General features: G+C 46.2%; 1 protein-coding gene across 2 annotated transcripts in view; it reads right to left on the bottom strand.

The window, feature by feature from the left end:
* The window catches only part of Myo1e (myosin IE), a 212,607-nt gene that overhangs the window by 68,793 nt on the left and 118,139 nt on the right, over window positions 1-25,675 (bottom strand). For both annotated transcript variants that reach the window (XM_045160389.1, XM_045160388.1), the window contains exons 5-9: window positions 19,482-19,569; window positions 15,031-15,120; window positions 8,617-8,748; window positions 6,120-6,254; window positions 4,773-4,905 (exon numbers count right to left, since the gene is read on the bottom strand). In XM_045160389.1, the coding sequence (XP_045016324.1) occupies window positions 4,773-4,905; window positions 6,120-6,254; window positions 8,617-8,748; window positions 15,031-15,120; window positions 19,482-19,569 (578 nt within the window). The remainder of the gene's footprint in view (window positions 1-4,772; window positions 4,906-6,119; window positions 6,255-8,616; window positions 8,749-15,030; window positions 15,121-19,481; window positions 19,570-25,675) is intronic.

Below are 25,675 nucleotides of genomic sequence, written 5' to 3' on the forward strand. Positions count from 1 at the left end.
TGGTTTGGAGCGTCTGTGGTTACGGGGTGGAGGAGGGGCGCTGTCATTTGTACTTGAACTCGTCAGTGTTATTCAGGTGGTATTTCTGTTCCCTCAACAAAGTTCTTGTGTTAATTTGGTTAATTTACTTTTCAAGCAAAATTTGTAGCCCCCCCACCCCCCGTCCAAAAGTACATCACTCACTGTGTTGACAGTGCCAGGCACAGAAGTTGAGGTCTGATCGTCTTCTCAGCAAGAGAAAGGCTCACTATGGAAACCCTGGACCGCCCTGAGTCTGAGGACCAACAATAGCTATTTGGTTTTAGTGTACCAAATAGCTAGGAAGAGCTGCTAGCTTTTTATTTATTTATTTATTTATTTATTTATTTATTTATTATTATGAGAGAGAGAGAGAGGCAGAGAAAGAGAGAAATGGGCATGGCAGGGTCTCTAGCCACTGCTAACGAACTCCAGACACATGTGCCGCCTTGCGCATCTGGCTTATGTGGGTACTGGGGAATAGAACCTGGGTCCTTAGGCTTCCAGGCAAGTGCCTGAACCACTAAGCCATCTCTCCAGCCCCAAAGCTGCTATCTTTAACTATAAAGCATGGGTAGCTGTTACAGTGGCTCCTTTCTGTAAATTTCCTTCTTAGATATATTCAGATATGAAAAAGGTGGAGGGCCAGAGAGATGGCTCAGTGGTTAAAGACACTTGCTTTCAATGCTTGATAACCTGGGACCAATTTCCTAGTACCTCTGTAAAGCCAGATGCACAAAGTCGTGCATGCATCTGGAATTTGTCTGCAGTGGCAGGAGGCCCTAGTGAGTCCATTCTCATTCACAGTCTCTCTACTTGAAATTAGGCAAATGCCTTAACCACTGATCCATCTCTCCAGCCCCTTCTGCTTGCAATTAAATAAAGTTATTTTTTTAAATAAAAAGATGGAATGAACCAAGGCTATTCACTTCAGTGGTGCTCTGCAATCGAAGATGGCTCAGTAAATTAAAGTAGCCAAGCTATAGAGCACTAGGCAGCTATAATAAGGAGGCAGTGCTTAAAGAACAGACAGAGGACAATCTCCCAGACACAGTGTGATGTTTTGAGATCCTACAGTAACACAAAAGCTGGGAAAGGGATGGCTGCCCATATCTGTTACAGAACACATCTCTGGGAACCCTGGCAACTGCTGAGAAAGGGAACTGTCGCAGGCAGGTCTGCATTGCTGGTAGAAATCACCCAACCAAGAGCAGCTTGTGGGTAAAAAGGTTTATTTTGGCTTACAGACTCAAGGGGAAGCTCCATGATGGCAGGGAAAACGATGGCATGAGCAGAGGGTGGACATCACCCCTCTGGGCAAGATAAGGTAGAAAATAGCAACAGGAAAGTGTGCCAAACATTGGCAAAGGGAAACTGGCTATCATATCCATAAACCCACCCCCAACAATACACTGCCTCCAGGAGGCATTAATTCATTTGCTGGGAACCTAGCATTCAGAACACCTAAGTTTATGGGGGACACCTGAATTAAACCTCCACATTCTGCCCCTGGCTCCCATAAACTGATAACCATACATGATGCAAAATGCAATGCGTTCAATCCAACCTTAAAAGACCCCATAGTTTTTACTATGATGTTCAAACATCCCCATAACCCATGGTCTTTTTTAACTGAACCATAATACCAAACAATTCCCCCCAAACCCACAATGGCACAGAAAAAACACTCATACTGCAAAAGATGGCACTGGGCATAGCAAAGAAATATTCAACCAATCCAAGATTTAAATGGGGCAAACATCAAACTCTGTAGCTCCAAGCCCAACAACTTAAGTCAGTGAGAAGTCGATAATTCTACCTAGCAACAAATCTCTGGTACTCCAATTCTGCCCCTCCAGCTAGGCTACTCACAGTCTTGAAAAAACTTCACCTGGGGCTGGCAGCTCTCCTTAGCAGCTGTTCTCTGGTCCCGGCATCTTCACTGCAATCCATGGTTCATCCTCATGGTTCCACCTTGTCTCCATGCAGGCATTCAGAAAACCTGCTTCACACTGCCCATGGCCATTTCCAAAACACAAGACCGTGTTGCAAACTCAATGACCCTCTCTTTCCTGCATTTCTTATACTCCACAATACCAGGTGGAGTGTAAATTTGTTAATCCAGGGGGGAATGCAGCAGATTTTGAAGAACAGGACACTCCTTGAGCATGCAGGCCCCTTCAAAAGAGTCTACATTCTTCCTGTTGCCCCACTGCAGGTCAGCTGGCCCAGTCTCAAAGGTTGTAATCTCTCAATTGCCACTGAATGGGCACAATTTAGGCCCAAAGATTTCATTTTTTATGTGCCATATCTCTCTACTCACACCAGTTCATTTCTACGCAAAGCAACCCTGCACAACTTCTCAAGACTCAGGCATAACAGCAAGCCTCACACAAACTGCTTCTAGCCCAGTCCAGGCAAAGCTCTTTCTCACCTTCACAAACCAAACCTCACAGTCCATAGTTCTTACTGCCTTCAGGTCTTTCGACTCTGACCAGAATAGTCCATCAAGCTGTACTTACAGCACTGCAAGGCATCTCTTAGGCCAAAGTTTCAAATCCTTCCACATGCCTCTTGAAAATCAGCTCCAAAAGGTCAAAGCCACACAGTCCCATGTCTAGCAGCAACCCCACTCCCTAGTACCACTTTACTGTTGCAGTCAGGTTCGCACTGCTGGTAGAAATCAACTGACCAAGAGCAGCTTGTGGGATAAAAGGTTTCTTTTGGCTTACAGACTCGAGGGGAAGTTTCATGATGGCAGGGTAAAATGATGGCATAAGCAGAGGGTGGACATCACCCCTGGTCCACATAAGGTAGACAATAGGAACAGGAGGGTGTGCCAAACACTGGCAAGGGGAAACTGGCTATAACACCCATAAGCCTGCCCCCAATAATACACTGCCTCCTGGAGGTGTTGATTCCTAAATCTCCATCAGCTGGGAACCTAGCGTTCAGAACACCTGAGTTTATGGGGGACACCTGAATCAAACCTCCACAGGAACCATGGGAGAACTTCCATGTACACACACTTGACCATGTTCGTAGATGACCAAGCGACAAAACCAAGAACTGAGAAGAGGAAAGGGCTTGGGAGTGCGCGTGATTCTTTGTTGGGCCTTCTTGGCTTACAGCGTGGCCTTCCGCTCCTTGTCAGGGAGTTTCACAGGAGGCTGCCAAGTGTGGGCCTTCGGCATGGGCCGAGGCGGCGGCTGACTCCAGACTTACCCTGCTGCTCAGGCATCCAGGGTAATGGTTGCTGGTTCAGGTTCATTTCTTGTTTCTTGAGTACAAAGGGGCAGCAAAGGGTTTTACTTTCCAAGAGGCAAAAGAAACCCGATCTCTTCCCACAGACAACCCCACCAAACCAGAACTGCCAACGCGACACGGCTCGGTGCTGATGACCCTCCGGATACGTCACTGGTATTCGATATCAAGGATAAAGTTCAGAGAGTCTACAAACAGAGTTACAATCTGATCATGTTTCTGGGCTTCACGGACACCCTACGTTTTCATTTTACATTTCACCCTTCCCTGGTAAACATGCGCCTTTATCAGATAGATATCAGGAGTTAGCAGAACTTCCCTCTTTTATGAGAAAAGAAAACAAAAAGTATAAAAAGAGAACCTTATTTGGAATGGAAATATCCCCAGTGCATTGTCAGCAGTGAGTGGGATACTATTTATTACTAAGCATCTAAATTTATCATCCTTGAAGAATGCTGAGAAAGGAAGAAATGTCTTCCTGGGTGGTGGAAGGGTGTGTGGGTTCTGAGAACAGCCTGGACAACCGCTGATGCCCGAGAGGTTAGAGTCACATGTCACAGCATTTGTGGTAGGTCTCTGGCACAGGAAACCAGTAACAGCTCACTGTAGGAAGGACCCCAATTTCTTGTCAGAGAGTGAAAATGGTCATTCAGGCTGTCTGGATCCGAGGATTACAGATCACTACAGGTGACCCCTGGGAAAGTTAACCTAATAGTTAGCGTCATATCTGGAAATCTTGCAGCCCCACCCGGGGAACAAGCTCTAAAACTGTGAGCGTTCCACACCCAAGGACATCCCCATTCGCTTTGCAAGGTCTTCAGGTGAACACAGACCATTCAGGCTGGTGACAGAAAAGGCTTTCATTCGTGACTAGTGTTTTGAGTTAACAGCCACCCTTCTGATCTTCATTGCATTCATTGCAATACATTTAAACCTCAGTGTGAATTTCTGTCAGATTTCTCCAAGATGAGTAGTAAGTTAAAACAACTGTACTGGTCACCTGCAATGTGAGATGTGCGAGATAGTGGGGAGAGGACGGGCAAGGACACAGGACGAGGACAGGAGAGGAGATGAGGAGCCCGTATAGGAGAGGAAGGAGGGAAGTGACAAGCGCACATGCTCAGAAGGATCTAGTCTCTACTGAGGTGGTTTTGCTCTGCAGGACACATGCCTTTTCATTTCTTCCCAATGCACTCCTCATGAGATCTTTTTGTTTGCTTGGTTGTTTTTTTGTTTTTGTTTTTGATTATTCAAGGTAGGGTCTCCCTCTTGCCCAGGCTGACCTGGAACTCACTATGTAGTCTCAGAGTGGCTTTGAACTCAGCAATCCTCCTACCTCTGCCTCCCGAGTGCTGGAATTAAAGGCGTGCGCCACCGCGCCCAGCTTGCATTTCTCATGAGATCTAGGCCAAGCAATGGGGTGTGGGTCACTTCTGGTCAGAGCGAACTACCCACGTCCCTTACTCAACAACAATGCCAGAGCTACGTACACTCTTCGCTCTCCACCCCGGCGTAGTTGCCCACTTCTTTGAAGCTGATGTTGCCCAGGTGGAGAATCCCCGCCACGATCTGCAACACCAGCGTCTGCTCCTCCGCGAAGATCCCGATCACGTTCATGGCGTGCTGGGAGAGAGAGGGGGGGACAGTTATGCAGATAGGCTGGCATCAGTCTAAACAGCGCCCACACCGAGCTGTACGGTGGCAGCATGTCACCTCGCCTGCAGTGATGTTGGGAAGCCCCCATCAACATGACCACCGGCCGACAGACGTGCATACGTTCGTAAACAGTCCTTCTGGGAGGGCAGTTCTGCCTTTAAACACAGCAAGCCACCCTCCGGGAGTATGGGCAGGAGAGCTCGGGAGGCAAGACCCTCAGAGCTGGCAGCTGGGCACAGGCTCCAGGTCTGCCTTTCCTAGGATGTAGTCCTGTCTGCCACTTCGCTCCCTCCAAGGACACTGTGGCCCTCTTTCCAGCCACTCCAAGTGGTCTTAAGAGATCTCTCCTTTTGTGGAGGACAGGGATAGATGTATCTTTCAAGCAATCTCTAGAATACCTAAGGAACCACTAAAAAGCCTAGTTTCTTAGGTCGTTAAATTAAGTAAAAACAAATAACATGTCTGAGTCTTGTATCCTGTATCCTGTGAGAACTATGATTTCTGTCTACATACTGTTCTGTGCACATGCACGCACGCGCGCACAGATGAGTGCACCCCATGCACACATGTAGAGATCAGAGGAGGATGTCGCGTGTTTTCCTCTCTTGTTCTTCTATCTTATTTCCCTGAGGCAGAATCTCTTTCTGAACCTTTAGCTCCCTGAGTTTTGGTTACACTGGCTGACCAAGGAGCCCCAGCGATCCTGATATCTCTGATCCTCCCTCACCACTGGGGTTACAGGCATGTATGACCATGACCAGCTTTTTATGAGGGTGGTAGGGATCAAACCCAATCATTTTTTTTTTAAATTTTTATTAACATTTTCCATGATTATAAAATATATCCCGTGGTAATTCCCTCCCTCCCCACCCAATCGTTTTTAAAACAACTTTTTTTTTTTTTTTTTTTTTTTGAGATAGGGTCTCACTCTAGTTCAGGCTGACCTGGAACTCACTATGTAGTCTCAGGGTGGTCTCAAACTCATGGCGATCCTCCTACCTCTGCCTCCTGAGTGCTGGGAACAAACTCTTTCTTCCTCTAAGTAGCTTGTGGTCGGGCATTTTGCTCCAGCCCTGAGAAGATAACTGAGGCAAGTATGCGTGTGCACTGCGCGTAACTCAGTTGGCAAGGATTGTCCTCCGGCCGGGAAGCACTGGGCAACTGCCTGTGCCCACACGTACCAGGGTTTCCTGGAACTCCCGCTTGTCGTTGATCTCATCCACCTTGTAGGACCCCGAGAGGCTCAGGTAGTAGTAATAGTCCATGCTGGTGATGCCGAGACTCTGCTTCTGCTCTGCAGAGGCGCCCTCGATGAGCTGCCACAAGAGACGCGGGGTGCCAGGATGAGTGAGAGCCAGTGGGCATCCACCACCACCTTACAGCTCCTGGGATGGGACCACAGCCCACTCACGGCTCCCAGGACCACAACCCGGGGGGCGGGGGGAGAGCTTTCTGTCCTCACATTCCAAAACTCTAGGAGCCCCCAGAATATGATAAGACTTTGAACATCAGCTTTAACCTGACAAAGAAGTTAGCACTTCGAATTCCAGTTCTTTAAACGTTTTTTACTTATTTATTTGTGTATCCGTGTATGTATGGGCATGTCCATGTATTTGCTGCTGCAAATGAGCACCAGATGGTCTGGCTTAAGTGGGTGGCATGGGATTTGAACCTGGCCCAGCAAGTTTGGTTTTTTTTTTTTTTTTTTTTGGTTTTCCAAGGTAGGGCCTCACGCTAGCCCAGGCTGACCTGGAATTCACTATGTAGTCTCAGGGTGGTCTTGAACTCTTAAAGGCGTGCACTACCACACCTGGATTGGCCCAGCAAGTTTTATAAGCAAGTGCCTTTAACTACTGAGCCATCTTCCCAGGCAGCAAATTCCAATTCTTAACTCTGATAAAGCCTGCATGGGGTTGAACTTTTCTCCTTTCTATTTATTTATTTATTTATTTAAGTGGGGGGGGGGGTGGAAGTGTCAGGGCCTTCAGCCACTGCAAACGAACTCGACTCATGAGCCCCCATGCGCAACACTGCACATGTTGTTGTCACTGTGTCTGGCTTAACGTGGGACCTGGAGATTTGAACATGAGTTCTTAGGCTTCGCAGGCAAGCATGTTACCCGCCAAGTCATCTCTCCAGCCCAGTTTTCTCCTTTCTATGTATGAAAGGGCCTTATGTCACACTTGTGATCCCTTTGAAAAATAGGACACAAACACTACTTAATTCTTGCCCAATTTGCCCATGACTCTTTTTAAAGTGGAATTGGCTCTTCCCTGCTTCTTAGCCAAGGTATGTATTTCAAGATGGCCATAGATCCTGTAAGCCTCCTGGCCCACGGAGTGCCCCTTGTTGTTTAAGCACTGATGCCAGCTAGACCCTCTTAAAAGGCTCCATCCCTTGCCATCTTGGAAAAAGTTTAACAATCAACTCTTAAGAAAAAAAAAAAAAAACACCTGATTGGTAGGGCTTGCCAATATTCATGGCACAAACCATCCCACCAGGACGGACAGAAAGGTTACAGAAGAAGCGGGAGGAGACGCCTGCAGCCCACTCAGTAAGCCGTGCCTGACACTGCTGTGGGCTCACCCCAGAGACAGCGCCCAGCCATGCTTCTGTCTGCAGCACCTCCTTTCCCATCTCAGGCCTGTCTCTAGCTAGTGGTCTCCTCTGCATATTACTGAGGAGGACTTAGGTCCCCTGTGACATCAGGCTTCCCTTGGGTTTTCCCCCCCCATTGAAATTTTTGTGGTTGTTGTTGTTTAAGACAAGTCTTTGCATCCCATGCTGGCCTTGAATTACTTCCTATGCAGCTGAGAATGACTTAAACCTCTGCTCCTCCTGCCTCCGCCCCCCGAGTGCCAGGGTTACAGGCATGGGCTGCTGTACTGAGTTGTTGCCGCGCAGGGCTTTGTGCAAGCTAGCAATCACTCTTCTGACCTAAAAGCCCAGCCCTACAGAAGCTCTTCACAGTGCCCGGTTCTTTTCCCACTTGCTTTTAATTTGAAGAAAATCCCTTCTCTCTTTGTCCCCACCCGCACCACCTACGGCCTCCCGCTTGCAACTGCAAACGTCTGTCCTCTGACCCTGTCCACACAGGCTAACCTGGCCCTTGCTTAAAAGCTCTGAGTTTCCTCAAGCCATAGAATCTTCTTCCTCTTCACAGCTTAGCCTTCATCACCCATACTCGGATCCCCCTGGGGCTATTCTGGCCAAAACGGCGCTCCTGGCTACCTTCCAATAGCTAAACCCAGCAGCCTGGTCCTGGTCCGCCTTCTCCCCGAGAGCTGGGAGAACTTGATCCTGACGTTTCCTGCCAGCTGCGCTGACCCCTCCGTCCAGGGCGTTCCCTCTTTACCATCTGGGCAACTCTCCCCATGGGAATTTCTACTTGACAAAGAATCAAACACTCCCACTTGTATTTTGAAGTTATATCAACACTTTCTTGATTATTTAACATCTAGAGAATTTGTCTTGTTATTCCAATTAGAACATTTTCTCTCTGAGGAACCGACATTCTTGGTCTCTTCTTGTACACTGACTCCCACACGCTATGGAGAGGCGTCTTCCTGGGCTTGTTACACTACCCTGCCTAAACCTGAGTGCTGAGAAGGGAAAAATTCATTTTTTTTTTTAATATGAAGAAGGAATAGTGAGAAAGAAAAATACATAAAGGCAAACCTGGTAGAAGATGTGAAAACTCCTTTCTCCAGGGTTCCTCATCACCACCCTAGACTTTTCCAGAAGGAAGTTTGAGATCTTTCCACCATCTGGTTCCCCACCTGGGCTGAACTGGATTTCAAAGTATTTTCCCTACAAGAAAGTTAGAGATTTCCTTTAATAGTTGGTAAATGAAAACAGCTCCAAACAGGCTTTGAATACAGTTTATAATTCAAGGAAATCCGTTAATGAAAGGCACATTATGCATTATCCCTCATTCTGATATCCACTTCCTCCCTTCTTCACACACACAAAAATAGATAAAATAACACAAGCTTTTGTTCAGTCACACAGTTCCATACCCAGGGAGACTCAATGGTCCCAGCCAGACTAAATAAGGAGATACTATATTCCCTGCCCATTTTCTTCCCATAAGCGTTGCCTGCTCAACTAGAGGCTGTAAAGGAGAGGGCAGAACTGGAGAGATGGCTCAGTGGTCAAAGGCACTTGCTTGCAAAGCCTGACAACTTGGGTTCAGTTCCCTACTACTCATGAAAAGCCTCTGGAGTTCTTTAAAAAAATTTTTTTTTGTTTATTTTTATTTATTTATTTGAGAGCGACAGGCAGAGACAGAAAGAGGCAGATAGAGAGAATGGGCGTGCCAGGGCCTCCAGCCACTGAAAACAAACTCCAGATGCGTGAACCCCCTTGTGCATCTGGCTAGCGTGGGTCCTGGGGAATGAAGCCTCAAACCAGGGTCCTTAGGCATCACAGGCAAGCGCTTAACCACTAAGCCATCTCTCTGGAGTTCTTTTGCAGCAACAGGAGGCCCTGGAATGCCCATTATTTCTCAAGTGAGTGAGTGAGTGAGTGAGTGAGTAAACAAATATTTAAAATAAGAACAGGACAGACAATGTCAGAGCACCTTAACCCAACAATATGAACCCTGCCGGCCTTCTGCAGAAGAAACAACTTGATCTCTGGTAGAGTTTACTTTGGGCTTTGAGCAAAGGCAGTCGGTCTCTGCTACCCCGGAAGCACCGGGAATACTTATAACTAAAGTAAAAGCCAGTGGGTGAAGCGCCTGTCTGGCAAGCATGAGGACCCAAGCTGGATGCTCAGAAGCCACACAGAAGTGCCAGGCCTGTTGGTGCCCATCTGTAACCCCTGTGCTGGGGCAGCAGAGACAGGCCGAGCCCTGGAGCGCGCTGCCCGGTCCGTCTAGACCAACTGGCTCCCAGGGCAACAAGAGCCTGTCTCCAAGGGAGTGGTCAGTGTCCCGAGGGTCACCCACAGGGTTGTCCTCTGGCCTCTACACATGCTCAGATATATGTGCATACATGCACTCATACATGTTCACATGTGTGACTGCATACACACATGCACACTACATCATATACACACACATGAAATTAAAAAACAATAAAACAATTTCATTATACATTAGTTCCTTTAAAATTTTTTTTAGTATATTTTATTTATTTAAGAGAGAGAGAAATAGAGAGAGGAAGAATAGGTGCGCCAGGGCCTCCAGCCACTGCAAATGAACTCCAGACGCGTGTGCCCCCTTGTGCATCTGGCTAACATGGGTCCTGGAGAATTGAACCGGGATCCTTTGGCTTTGCAGGCATACGCCTTACCTGCTAAGCCATCTCCCCAGCCCTATAGGTTAGTTCTTACCAGCTACTTTTACCACCTTGTGCATATGGCTTATGTGGGTCCTGGGGAATGAAACCTGGGTCCTTTAGCTTTGCAGACAAGTGCCTTGTGCTAAGCCATTTCTCCAGCCCTTAATTTATTTTATTTTTTAATATTTTAATATTTTTATTTTTTATCTTATCTTATTTTATTTTGAGGTAGGGTTTTACTCTATCTCAGGATGTTCTAGAATTCCTTCTGTAGTCTCAGAGTGGCCTTGAACTCACGGCGATCCTCCTACCTCTGCCTCCTGAGTGCTGGGATTAAAGGCATGCATCACCACGCCCAGCTTGATTTTATTTTTAAATATTACTTGAAATGTTTCATAATTTATTTTTTGTCATTTTTAAATTATTTTATTTACTTGAGAGTGACAGAGAGAGAAAGAGGCAGATATAGAGAGAGAATGGGCGCGCCAGGGCCTCCAGCCACTGCAAACGAATTCCAAATGCGTGCGTCCCCTTGTGCATCTGGCTAATGTGGGTCCTGGGGAATCGAGCCTCAAACCAGGGTCCTTAGGCTTCACAGGCAAGTGCTTAATCACTAAGCCATCTCTCCAGCCCTCGTCATTTTTTTTTTTTTTTTTTGAGGTAGGGTCTTGCTCTAGCCCAGGCTGACCTGGAACTCACTTTGTAGTCCCAGGCTGGTCTTGAACTCACAGTGAGCCTCCTACCTCTGACTCTCTAGTGCTGGGATTAAAGGCGTGCACCACCACGCCTGGCTTCTTTTTATATCTTCAATTTTGTATGTGTGTGCTCATGTGTGTGGTGTGCGCATGTTTGTATGTATGTCACTGGGGGCATGTGTGCGTCTCTGCATGCATATGGCGGTCACAGGAGCACTTTCAGATCGGTCTTGGCTTTTCTGCCTCAGCTGAGGTGGCGTTTCTCTATGGATTCCCGTTCTGCTGGTCTGCGCAGTGCTCACCACGAGCTTCTGGGAAATTTTCCTATCTCTGCCTCCCATCTTGTTGTCAGTGTGCTGGGATTATAGAAGCCACCATGACTTCCGGCTTTTTGTGTGCGGCCTGGGGACTGAACTCAGGTACTCCAGCTTCGGCAGCCAGCACTTTCTCCACTAATCCATGCTCCCAGCCCTGTTTCATGCTTTTCTTCAGAAAAGGTTTGTTCATTTTAAAATTATTTTTGTGATTAAGAATGCATGTCCTTTTTTTTTAGATTTTACTTTTATTTATTTGAGAGAGAGGGAGAGAGAATGGGCACACCAGGGGCTCTAGCCACTGCAAATGAACTCCAGATGCATGTGCCATCACGTGCATCTGGCTTACGTGGGACCTGGAGAATTGAACCTGGGTCCTTAGGTTTCACAGGCATGCGCCTTAACCTCTAAGCTATCTCTCCAGCCCGCATGTCCATGTCTTAAAGTGAAGTTAGCCATAATCTGACCGTGATGTCACTTCACACTCTCCTTCCAAATGATCTTTGTAGCAGTAGGTCTATCACACTTGAGTTATGTACACCGTAACTACAATGTATAAAATCTGCATGTCTTAAAACAAAAAATAGATCATGTCATACATATTGTTCTATTTTTAAATTATTTATTTATTTATTTGAGAGAGTGAGAGAGGGAAGAGGCAGACAAAGGGGTGGGGGGGAGAGAATGGGCACACCAGGGCCTCCAGCCTCACCAAATGAACTCCAGACACATGCACTCCCTTGTATATCTGGCTTACATGGGTCCTGGGAAATCGAACTGAGGTCCTTTGCCTTTGCAGGCAAACACCTTAACCTTTAAGCCATCTCTCCAGCCCTATGGTTCTATTTTTAATATTTTATTTACTTTGTGTATTTCAGAGAGAGAGAGAGAGAAAGAGAATGGGCATGCCAGGGCCTTCAGCCGCTGCAGATGAACTCCAGACACATGCTCCATCTTGCTTATGTGGCTCCTAGGGGATCGAGCCTGGGTCCTTTGGCTTTGCAGGCAAACGCCTTAATGGCTAAACCTTTCCTCCAATGCTAATGAGAATATCTTGATGTCAAACAAGAAAGAGAGAGACAGAATACCACCTATACTTTCCCATCCCTTTCTATCAGGACTATATAGCATATGCTGAGCTTTGGCTATTTCTAAAAATTATCTGAGGGTGGAGAGATGGCTCAGTGGTTAAAGACGCCTGTGTGCAAATCCTGTCATTCCAGGTTTAATCCCCCAGCATCCGTGTAAAACCAGATGCACAAAGTAGTGCACGTGTCTGGAGTTCATGTGCAGTGACAAGAGGCCCTGGTGCACCCATTCTCATTCTGTCTTTCTTAAATAAATAAATATGGCTGGAGAGATGGCTTAGTGGTTAAGGCGCTTGCCAGCCCTGCGAAGCCTAAGGACCCATGTTCTACTCTCCAGATCCCACGTAAGCCAGATGCAAGACGGTGAGGCAAGCACAAGGTCACGCATGCCTACTAGGTGGTGCAAGTGTCTGGAGTTTGATTGCAGTGGCTGAAGCCTTGGTGTGACCATTCTCTCTCTCTCTAAAAAAATAAAAATAAAAAGTAAATAAATAAATGAATGATAAGAATTCTCTGAGGTCTCCTCAAGAAATACAGATTAGGTCACAACTGGGAAAACACATCAAGGCTGGAGAAATTGCCTAGTGGGTCAGAGTGCTTGCCATGAAAGCATGAGAGCCCGAGAGAGCCTGATCTGCCACGGGTTTGATTCTGCAACACCTATGAGAATAGCTGGGTGTGGCCATGCACACCTGAGCCCCAGTCACGAGAAGAGTGGGGACAGGGGAATCACTGTGTCTAGTTGGTCAACCAGTCTGACCCAAAACAGCAGCTCCAGGCTCAGAGAGACTCCATCTCAAGGAAACAAACAGATGACTAACCAGGGAAGAGGGAGGGTGCTCCACGTCTTCCTCTGGCCTCCCCACTTATGCACGTGGGCACCGTACACACCACACATACTCACACACAAAAGAAATAGTAATTGGGAAAAAAATTGTGACGATTTTTTATTTTTTTCCTGCTATGGAAAGCAGGTGGGGGAGAGTGGTAAATTTGATCGAGTCTATTTTAGGAGGGCAGACTTAGAATGTCAGTTAGAGAAAAATGGTCTAGTGGAAACTGTGCACTTCTTTCAAATCACAACTTAGAAACTTCTGGATAAAACCACTAAAGAACTGCATCAAAAACATGAGTGATGAACCAATGGTATATATATTGAGTCACGTTCCACAACCAAGTCTGACAGTTGCAATTCATCAGTGAATCTGACTGAGAGAGAACACAGTAAGACTTCTCTTGAAAATAGAAATTCCTTTCAAAATAAAGGGTGAAGCTGGGCCTAATGGCACAGGCCTGTAATCCAAGCACGTGGTTGGTAAAGGTAGGAGGATCAGGAGGAATTTAAGATTTGAAAAGAAGTAAGGTCTGAGGAGATGGCTCAATAGACAAGTGTTTGCAAAGCCTTCCAGCCTGGGTTCAATTTCCCATTGCCCATGTAAAGGCCAGATGCACAAAGTGGTATATGTGTCTGACCCATGAGCACCCAATGCTCTGTCCCTCTCATAAACAAACAAACAAACAAATAAATAAATAATATTTGCTTGAAAATAACAAACTGGTGAAAGAAATGGTTTTCTCTTAAAGTCTAGCATGTATTTTGAAACAGTGCAGTCTCACCCTTGCAGATGGTTTCCTAATGTATGGTTGAAACAAGATGCTAAATCTAGAGAAATCCACACTACTGGGTAAGCTTTTGTTTCTTTGCAAATGTGGCTGTAGGGCTGGAGGGCTGGCTTAGTGGTTAAGGCGTTTGCCTACAAAGCCAAAGGATCCGGGTTTGATTCCCCAGGACCCATGTTAGCCAGATGCACAAGGGGGCGCACGCATCTGGAGTTCATTGGCAGTAGCTGGAGGCCCTGGCGCGCCCATTCCCTCTCTCTCCTTCTGTGTCTGCCTCTTACCCTCTCTTACTCCCTCAAATAAATAAATAAAAATAATTTTTAAAAATGTGGCTGTTGTGATACTCATATTTTGATCTACGCCCAAATAGGGTTAGGGTTTTCTAGCAATTGCAGGGGACATTGTTTCTACAACTTGGGGCCTGTGGGTGAGTAAGGAGACACCAGGATGAGTCACTCTGGATGCATAACATGCTACACACAGCAAACTCCTAAAAGCCAGGGGTGGGGAGTACAGAGGAGTCACACTCTCCAGGTACCTCCTGCCCCCAAGTGCCTGCTCCTTTCAGGGTCCACCGACCAAGCTCTGAGTAGCAGAACCATGGCACGAGAGTCATGACCAAATATTCTCATCTATCCTACTTGTTTCTTTGTCTGGGGAAGAAGGTCTGTTCTCTAGAGAACGAATATAACACCACCAGGACACAGCTGCCCCTTGTATCAATTTCTTTTTCTGAGGCACGGTCTCACTCTAGCTCAGGCTGACCTGGAATTCACTCTGTACTCTCAGGGTGGCCTCGAACTCACAGCGATCCTCCTACCTCTGCCTCCCGAGTTCTGCCACCGTGTCCGTCCCTTTCATTTCTATTTTCCTCAGTAAGGCAACTGAAACAGTGAATTATTTTTGAAATGCTCTTGTTTACATCCAAGGCTCAAAACTAACTCAGTCAAAGGGCAAAGTGAAGCCAGACAGCACACAGCCTTAGGAAACACAGGGAAGGTGGAAAAACCAGCCTCTGGTGATAGGAGATGTGTTCCCGTTTCCTCCGAGACGGAGGACTGCATCAGCCCTCTGGGAAGAAGAGACTTACGAATCGGCTGGAGTTGTTGTTGCGCACTGTCTTGGCGTTCCCGAAGGCCTCCAGCAGGGGGTTGGATTGCAAGATGATGTCCTTGACATGCTGTCACAGCAGACAGACAGACAGAGTGGACGGTTAGGAAGGTTGGACGCGCGCCACACGACGTGAACTTCCCTGAGGTCCTGGTCGCTAAGTGTCATAAGGTAAGATGCACCAAGTCTGTATGTCCTTATGGGTTTCTGGAGGATTTAGTCTTAAAATATTCTTATTTATTATTTATAAGCAGATGAGAGAGAGAGAGAGAGAGAGAGGGAGGGAGGGAGGGGGAGAGGGAGGGAGGGAGGGGGAGAGGGAGCGAGGGAGGGGGAGGGAGGGAGGGAGGGGGAGAGGGAGAGGGAGAGGGAGAGGGAGAGAGAGGAATGAATGGGTGTGCCAGGGCCTCTTACCACTGCATATGAACTCCAAACACATACGACATTCTGTGCATCTGGCTTTAAGTGAGTCCTGGGGAACCGAACTGGAAGCAGTTAGACCTTGCAAGCAAGTACTCTTACCCACGGAACCCTCTCTCCAGCCCTGCGAATTCATTCTTTCATGATGTTAGGCTCAGTTCTCTTTGGGTGAGTGGATCCGTGGTTTGGCGCAGTATCTCACAGCCAGGCTGCCACTAGGAACTCAGACTCTACATAGGGTTCTTGGGACGTTTAATATCAATTGTCAGGGCTGGAGAGATGGGTTAGTAGTTAAGGCACTTGCCTGCAAAGCTTAATGACTGGGGTTCAATTCTCCAGTACCCATGTAAAGCCAGATGGACAAGGTGGCACATGCATTGAGTTTGTTCACAGGGGCTAGAGACCCTGGCATGCCCATTTCTCTTTCTCTGTTAGCAAATAAATGCATAAATCAATAAAATATTTAAAAAATATCAATTGTCAACTTGACAGGATCTAGAACTAGAAGGTAAGTCGTAAGGCATGTCTGTGAGAGAGTTTCTAGACGAATTGAGGTGGCAAGTCCCACTTTAACTGTGGTGGCCCCATCCTATGGACGGGGGTCCCGGACTGTATGAAAAGGAGAAAGTGAGCTGAGCGTCAGCACCCATCTCACTGCTTCCTGACTGTGGGCACAATGTGACCAGCTGCCTCAAGTTCCTATCTCTATGCCTTCCCCACCTTGGTGGACTGAAACCTTGAACTGTGAACTGGAATAAACAGGTTCCTTCCTTAACTTGCTTTGACCAAGTATTTTGTCACAGCCAGGAGAAAAGTAAGTGACGCAGCCCTGCACTGGGTTCTCGCCTGTGGGAGTGCTGGGGTCATGGGAGGGAGGGAGGGAGAGCAAAGAGGGGTCTCCTTGCTGCTCCGCCTTTCCCGCAGACGGCCCCTGCTCCACTAGAAGGAAACCAAACCATCTCTCCTCCTCACACAGGTGTGGAAATAGTCTCACGTGTCACACGTTAGTGTGCAACTCTCACCAGGGCATCCCTCCAAAAGCCGATGTGTGTAAGTGGGGAAGGGGGTGCTGGAGAGATGGCTCAGCAGTGAAGGTGCTTGCCTGCAAAGCCCAACGACCCGGGTTCAATTCCCCAGTACCCACGAAAAGGCAAACGCACAAATTGGTGCACGTCTGGAGTGCCTTTGGAGTGGCAGGAGTCCCTTGTGTGCCCATTCTCTCTCTTTCTCCCTCTGTCTGTCTCTTTCTCTCTCAAATAAATAAATAAATAAATAAATAAATATTTTTAAAAATTAGATGTTGGTTTAATCCCAGGACTCTGGAGGCAGAGGTGGGAGGATTACCATGAGTTCGAGGCCACCCTGAGACTACAGGTTCAGGTGACCCTGGGCTAGAGTGAGACCCTGCCTCAGGGGGAAAAAAAAAAAGTAGATGTGGGTTTAGCAGGTCTGGGGGCAGGACCCAGGAACCTGCATTCCTCTGCCAGCCTGGATCCTTACTTGCAGCACCCCCTCCCGGAGCAGACTTGGTTTTCCAGCACCCCAGTTCTATGGCAGACATGAGGGCGTGCAGAACACACGGTGGGCAGGAGGCGGCTCAGCTGACAGGCCTGGGCCTGGAGTCACATGCACTGCTAGTCATTCCCATGCTATGGCTAAACATGGTCCAGAAATAACAAGTCTCCTGGCCTGTGCTCTCGAGCTACTGACTAACTCTAAGCCAAGAGCTGTGTCATTGCCCTCCTAGGAAAAACAGGAAGAGACAAGTCAATATTCATGCTCTGCAATTTGGCCACCAGGTCACAGGCTGGAGCAAGCAGGGCTAGACTTAGGGAACTAGTAACTGTGGATCAGCCAATGAGCTCCTTCAGAATGTGCAGATGAGGGCTGGAGAGATGGCATGCTGATTAAGGTGCTTGTCTGCAAAGCCTCAGGACCCGGGTTCGATTCCCCAGTGCCCACATAAGCCAGAGGCACAAGGTTGCATATGTGTCTGGAGTTATTTGGCAGTGGCTAGAGACCATGGTGTGCCCATTCTTTCTCTATCTGCCTCTCTCTCTCTCTCTCAAGGAAAAAAAAAGTTCAGATGAGGGCAGGCACCCCATCTCGTGGGGAGTCATGGCTAGTGATGACACCAACGCAGTCTGGTGGTCCTTCCCTTGAGGCAGTTTCAACCTAGACTCAGACTTCTATTCTCCTTTAAACCTCAGGGATTTATACAAACGTCTCTTTGTAAAATGAATTTCCAGTTTGGGGATCTTCACTAATCCCTTTAATCTATTGTTTGCTGGCCAGATGTTGGAACCGCTTAACTTCTGTCAGGGAGGGGATGAAAGAGCATCCTCTTGTATCTTTCCCTTCTTTAACCACAGATCACAGCCTCTTTTGTCTCTTTGTTGGGACTGAACAAGCCCAGGGCCACGGATGCAGACATGTAAGGCAAGTTCTTTTCTCTTCTTTTCTTTTCCTTTGCTCTTCTTTCTTTCTTTCTTGCTTACTTGCTTTCAAGACAAGTTTTATAATTTAATTTTTTCAAGGTAGTTGTCTCACTCTAGCTCAAGCTGACCTGGAATTCACTATGTAGTCTCAGGGTGGCCTTGAACTCACTGTGATCCTCCTACCTCTGCCTCCCGAGTGCTGAGATTAAAGGTGCTCTACCAGCCACATGCCCAAACATTTTCATCTCTCAGTAATATCCACTCTTTGGGGTCTAAGCTTTCCTTTAAACTTCATAATCTATCTTCCTTCCTCTTTAAAAATATTTATATTTATATTTATTTATTTGACAGAGAAAGAGGGAGAGACAGAGAGAAAGAGAGAGGGAGAGAGAGAGAGAGGGAGAAAATGGGCATGCCAGGGCCTCTAGCCACTGCAAATGAACTCCAAACATGTGTGCCCCCTTGTGCATCTGGCTAACGTGGGTCCTGGGGAATTGAACCTGGGTCCTTTGGTTTTGCAAGCAAATGCCATAAACACTAAGCCATCCCTCCAGCCCCTCTTCTGCCTTTCCTTTTTGCTTTTTTTTTTTTTTAAGTGCAACTCCTGAATTGGTAATTTATTCATCCCTGTCTGCTGAAAGTCACAGACGCCAGTACCTTGTACATCTTTCCAGGGTACACATCCAGACACACAGGGATATGTGCTCTCCTTTCTGCTCAGATGACATCAAAACACACACGTGCTTCTAAGCCTTGGTGTCTGCAGCTAGTGATGCATCTTGGAGACGGCCACGAAGGCTCGTGGTCATGGCTGTAGAATGTTCTATCATACGGTGAGCCCTAGACAGCTCCACTAGTGGGCTGCAGCTGAGCATGGATGATGTTCCCAGCCTCTCTCTCTTTCTTTCATATTTTATTTTATTTTTATTTATTTATTTATTTGACAGACAGACAGAGAGAGAGAGAGAGAGAATGAGAGAGAGAGAATGGATACACCAGGGCCTCCAGCCACTGCAAACGAACTCCAGATGTGTGCGCCCCCTTGTGCATCTGGTTAATGTGGGTCCTGGGGAATCAAACCTGGGTCCTTTGGCTTTGCAGGCAAATCCCTTAACCTCTAAGCTGTCCCTCCATTCCTTTTTTTTTTTTTTTTCCTTCTTTTGATTTTTCAAGGTAGGGTCGTGTCTTGCTCTAGTCCAGGCTAGCCTGGAATTCACTAAGTAGTCTCAGGGTGGCCTTGAACTCATGGCAATCCTCCTACCTCTGCCTCCCAAAGTGCCGGGATTAAAGGTGTGTGCCACCATGCCCGGCCTTCCAGTTTTTTGCATAATCAATACCACCTATTATAACCGCACATGTTCCATCTCGCATACAGTTCAGCATAGCTAAAGAATTAAAAGTCAGGCATGGTATTTTAGGCTACAGGGGGCCGAGGCAGGAAGGTTATGAGTTTGAGGCCAATCTCTACAACTCGGTAAGACCCCCGCCCTCCATCTAAAAGAAGGAAAAAGCGAAGGTGGCTCCTGGCAGCATTTTGGATGGCGAAGGTGCCTATGGGCCGCCACCAACTCACCTGGACTTTGGGGCCTCCTCCCGACACCCTGGAGATGTAGCTCATGATGTATTTGGCAGCCACTGTCTTTCCAGCACCACTTTCACCACTGGGAAGGAAGCACAAAACATGCACCCATGCAGTGGGTCACGACCAGCTCCTTTGCCCGCTGCCCCTGGAGGAATCAGACCCAAGTGGAGACAGGACGGATGAAATGGGGGGGGAGGGGAACAGGACGGCACAGTGCGGGCTGAGAAAGGCAAAGCCCGCAGGCGCCACTTCTCCGACGTCATGACAGCACTAGACCAGAGCCTTGAAAGTCACTCCTATGCACGGGACAAATTATGTGTGCCGACTGCTCCAAACAAGGGGACGTGATTAGGAAAATTACAGATATCAGAAGGATGGAAACATGCAGAAATTTCAAATAACATCCAAATTGTCAGGAGGAAAGAAAAAAAAAAAGGAGAGCTGGAGAGATGGGTTAGTGGTTAAGGCACTTGCCTGCAAAGCCTAAGGACCCAGGTTCGAATCCCCAGTATACATGTAAGCCAGATACACAAGGTGGCACATGTGTCTGGAGTTTGTTTGCCATGGCTAGAGGCCTTGGTGGGCCCATACTCTGTCTCTCATAAATAAATAAACACAAATTTGTGAAAGAAAAAAAATTCAGAAAAGGTATGACCGGGTTGTGGTGGTGCAAATCTTTAGTCCCAGCACTTGGGAGGCTGAGGCAGGATCACTGTGAGTTTGAGGCAAGACTGGGGCTACCGAGTGAGGTCTGCTTGCGGGGGGGAAAAAAAAAGAAAAGAAAAACAAGAAACCTTCTCTCCACCAAAAAGGATATGAAGTCATATCAAATGAAACATCTGATTCAAGTTGCAGACACAACATGGTTATAATGTTATTTTATTATTTATTGCATCAATTTTCTTTTCATTTTTCTCTCTTTCTCTCCCCCCACCCCCCCTCTCTGTGTGTGTGTGCACACCAGGGCCTCTTACCACTGCCATGAACTCCAGATACATAGGACACTTTTTGCATCTGGCTTTACCTGGGTATTGGGGAATTAAACCTAGGTCCATAAGCTTTGCATGCAAGTGCCTTTAATCACTGAGCCATCTCCCCAACCCCTTATTTTTACTTTAGCTTTTTATCAGCAACTTCCATAAATATAGACAATATATCATGAACATACTTCCCTCCCACCATCCTTCATTTTTTTCTTCCCAAATTTCCCCCTCCTCTAAATCCCTTCTTTCTAACTAGTCTGTCCTCTATTTTGATGGCACATTCTTTCTCTCTCCTGTTGTTCAGGTCTTGTGTAGATAGCGTTAGCCACTGTGAGGTCATGAATACAACCACCACTTTGTGTATGGAAGACAGCAGTGTAAGCACTCTTCCCTTTCCTTTGTCTCTCATGTTCTTTCCCTATTTTTACTTTTGAGATAGGGTTTCATTATGTAGTAGAAGCTAGCCAGGAACTCCTTATGTAGCCCAAGCAGGCCTTGAACTCACAATCCTCCTGCCTCAGTGTTGGGAATTACAGGCATGAACATAACCAATACTTTCTTTTCTCCTTTAATTTTGGAGGGGGTGTTTGAGATAGGGTTTCACTCTAGTCCAGGCTGACCTGGAATTCACTATGTAGCCTTGAACTCATGGCAATCCTCCTACCTCTGTCTCCCAAGTGCTGGGATTAAAGGCATGCACCACCACACCCAGCTAAGGAATATATTTATTAATATTTTAATTTATTTATTTGTGAGGGAGAGGGAGGGAGAGAAGAGGAGAGAGAGAGGGAGAAAGAGAAAATAGGCATGCATGCCAGGGCCTCCAGCCACTGCAAATAAGTCCAGAGGCATGTGACACCTTGTGCATCTGGCTTATGTGGGTCCTGGGGAATTGAACCTGGGTCCTTTGGCTTTGCAGGCAAGCACTTTGACCACTAAGCCATCTCTCTAGCCCAGAAATATTTTTTAAAAGACTCTGAGGCATTGCTCAGAGGTAAAACACTTTCACAGAAAGCATGATGTCCTGGATTCAGTCCTGGACATGGACACACACACACACACACACACACACACACACACACACACACACAGTACATAAGGAAAAAAAAAGTGATGTATTGCAAAAGATTAGCAGGGAGTTTGGTCAAAATGAAGAGATCATGAGGAGACTTGCTTTTTCACTATATAAATTTTAGGTAACAACATGTTATTTTTATATTTTAAAAATAAGAACGAGCAGGCACTCTGGGTTTCAACCAGTGTCTTCTAGTGCTGCAAGCTTCCTCCTCTTAGAAGTTCTAATTTAAATGCTGAGGCAGTGTTAGTCACATCCTGAGAAACAGGAGCTGCCTTCCGTCTGGTGGCCTGGCTATGCAGGGACACGCTTTTGTTAACAGTCTGCTCTTCAAAATCCCCATTCTTCCTTCAAAATTCCCCTGAATTAGTAATGACCTCGATTCAAAACATGCTTAATTCAACCCAAATTCTCCTCTTCCTATTGGTAGTCTTTATAATGCCAGAAGAGAGTTAGTTAAAGGGAACCCTGTCATATAAAATGATGGGGGACTTGGGAAAAAAATCAGGTTGTACATATGATAATATATTTGTTACTTTTGCTGATTAAGAGTGTTGCAAAGTCAAAGAACCTAGGTTCAACTCCTTAGTACCCATGTAAGCCAGATGCACAAGGTGGTGCACACATTTGGAGTTCGTTTGCAGTGGCTATAGGCCCTGGAACACCCCTTTTTTTCTCTTTATCTGCGTCGTTCTCTCTTAAATAAATAAATAGATACATAAATAAAAAGAAAGAATGTTGGGGAGCAGAGCAAACTATTTTCTGTCAACACCCAGTCTAATGAACCAATGACTACCTGAGAAAAGACTTACTTACGTTATGATTGATCAAACAAGGCAACCCAATGTTGAAATAATTTGATATATTTTTTTGTTGTTGTTTTTTCAAGGTAGGGTCTCACTCCTGGAATTCACTATGTAATCTCAGGGTGGCCTCAAACTCACAGCGATCCTCCTACCTCTGCCTCTGCTGGGATTTAAGGCGTGTGCCATCACGCCCGGCTTAATTTGGTTATCTTTTTTTTAAAATAAATTTTTGTTTATTTTTATTTATTTATTTGAGAGTGAGAGACAGAAAGAGGCATATATATATATATATATATATATAGAGAGAGAGAGAGAGAGAGAGAGAGAGAGAGAGAGAGAGAAGGGGCGTGCCAGGGCTTCCAGCCACTGCAAACAAACTCCAGACGCACGCGCCCCCTTGTGCATCTGGCTAACGTGGGTCCTGGGGAATCGAGCCTCGAACTGGGGTCCTTAGGCTTCACAGGCAAGTGCTTAACCATTAAACCATCTCTCTAGCCCTTGGTTTTCTTTTCAATTAGTTAGTTAATTTACCTGTATACCACCGTATGCATATGGAGGTCATTGAGGTGTCTGTATCCCACCTTCTTTCAAACAGGGTCTCTTGCTGTTGCAAGGCAGACTGCAAGCAGAGCGGAGTCTTGCCTCTGCCTGCCATTGTCAGAGATGACTGGGATCACAGGAGCTTGTGCCACCTTGCATCTACGGTGTTGAATTAAACCTGGGCTGGTAGGCTCTGCAAGCAAGCACCTTAGCTGCAGAGCCATCTCTCCTGCCTATAATTTGATATTTCAAAACAAAATTAAAGTATTCATTCAGCCAAACTCATAATGTTAGTTTTCCTTGTGCTAATAGGGCATGTTTACTAAGAGAGATGAGGGAGGCAGCCTTTGTGCAGGACTAGGAAACCTCAGAGGACTGAACTACAATGCCACTCATGCCGGGCTCCCAGCTTACCAAGCATGTGATCAATCCCAGTCTGTAATGAGATGTTACCTTGCCTGGAGAGGGTATGGCCATTCACACGGATAAAGTAGTTTGGCAAATCTAACACCGTGAGGAAATTACCTCTGTCCATCGGTAAACATAGCCAGTCAGATACTAACCACTGGCACTCTGGCTCATTTCAACCTCAAGTTCTGACAACAGTGAAATTCTGTTTAATAAGTTATAATGATGTAAACATTTGGGAACATTGGAAGACTTAAGAGTGAAATGTTCTAATTGCCAAGTGTGATATCACAGACATTTAAAATAATTACGAACACTTCATATCACCATAAAGAGAACACAGCTAAGGTTAAATGGCAATTTGAGGAAAAGGCAGCGTATCTTGAACATGTGTGTCTATAAGGATGTGCACATAATACAGGAAAAAGAACTGGTAGGCTACGGAAAAAAGCATCCTGTTGACTTGTTAGGAGGCTGTATATAGAGGATTCTTCCTCTCATGTGATTTCTCTTTAGAGTTCTCTTACATTAAAAAAATTTATTTATTTATTTATTTATTTATTTATTTGAGAGAGAGTGAGAGAAAGAGGTACAGAGTGAGAGAGAGAGAGAGAGGGCGAGAGAGAGAGAGCGAGAGAGAGAGAGAGAGAGAGAGAGAGCGAGCCAGGGCTTATAGCCACTACCAACGAACTCTAGACGCGTGCGCCTCTTTGTGCATCTGGCTAACGCGGGTCCTGGGGAATTGAACCTGGGTCCTTTGGCTTTGCAGGCAAATGCCTTAACTGTTAAGCCATCTTTTCCAGCCCTCTCTTACGTTTCTTAAAAGTTTTATTTATTTTTGCGTGGTGGGGGTGCATACCACAGCACACATGTGGAGCTCAGAGGGCGACTTCGAGGTGTTGCTGTTTACCTTCTCTGAGGCAGGGTTTCTTGCCACTGCAAACCTGAGTCACGCTGGCTGGCCTCCCAGCTTTGAATTCTCCCATCGCTGCGCACACACTGGGGTTTCAGGTGCTTGCACTCTACATGGGTGCTGGGGAGCCCGAACTTGGGTCAGGAGGCTTGCAACCTAGTGTTTTTAACTGCTGGGATCTTACCACAATGATAATCAACATTCATTAACTTCATTAGAGTATTATTCAAGCTTTTATGTCTCACCATGACTAAACAGATTTTCTGTAAATTTACATTTTTCTTATTTAGAATTTCTGAGAACAAACTGTGAGAGAGAAAAAAAAAAAGCCCTCAGTAATTCCTAGTTGAATCATAAAATAGAAATACAGCTTGCCCTCACTGTGTCTTTGTTTAAAAGTGTTTAATCTCTTTTGTTGGAAACAAAGGAACAAGATAACTATGGAAAATAACTCTTCATCTATTAGAATAAGTATGTCAGCTCCAAAAATAAGACATTTACATTTCAGTATCTGTGGATCTTTTTTCAGTAGGTTTGAAATAATTGGTTCTGGCTAAACATTGATCTGAATTTTCATTTCTGGTTTCACTTTACAGATACTTCAGAAGAAGTTTTATTGATCACAGCCAGTAATTTGCTAAAAATAAGGTACAATAATGGAATGTTACATAATTATTAAAACTTACATTATATGCAACCATAACTGCACTGGGCTATTCAAGATGGGGAAATACTGTTTCTTCCCCTGGATGAAAGAAAACTGCATGTGAAGGTCAGGCCGTCCACACACACCCTAGATCACTCACTGCGCACATCACAGAACTCACAGCAACTGGCTTTGCTTACATGTACAGGAAGCCTTTCCTGGTTGTCTTCCTTTGACTTCTCCAGTGAAAAGGCAAAATAATTATAATAAAATATAAAATAATAAAAAATAAAAGTTCCGGCAGGCGTGGTGGTGCATGCCTGAAATTCTAGCATTTGGAAAGTGGAGGCAGGAGGATCAAGTTTTCAGTCAGCCTGGGGTTACATCATGTAGCAAGACCCTCTCAGAAAATCGGGGGTGGGGGGGTGAGGGGATGCAGCTTAGTGGAAGAGTACTGGCCAGGAATGCACAAACTTGGTTCTGGGTTCAATTCCCAGACCTGAGTCTTATAATCAGTTAAAGTACTGAAGGTAAGTATCTGCTAAGGGCTCAGTCTGGTTTTCTTTTTCAAGGTAGGGTCTCACTGTAGCCCAGGCTGACCTGGAACTTATGCTGTCTCAGGGTGGCCTCGAACTCACCTCGATCCTCCTACCTCTGTCTCTTGAGTGCTGGGGTTAAAGGCGTGCACCACCCCGGGCCTTGGGCTCAGTCTTTTAAGAGACTTGGATATCACCCCCAAGTGTGGGGGAACAGTGGGGAAGTGGAGGTGGCACTCTCTTGCCTGGACATGGCCTGGTCGTGGCACTCACGAAGG

Source organism: Jaculus jaculus, chromosome 10 (assembly GCF_020740685.1).
Source record: "Jaculus jaculus isolate mJacJac1 chromosome 10, mJacJac1.mat.Y.cur, whole genome shotgun sequence".
NCBI classification, from domain to species: Eukaryota; Metazoa; Chordata; class Mammalia; order Rodentia; family Dipodidae; genus Jaculus; species Jaculus jaculus.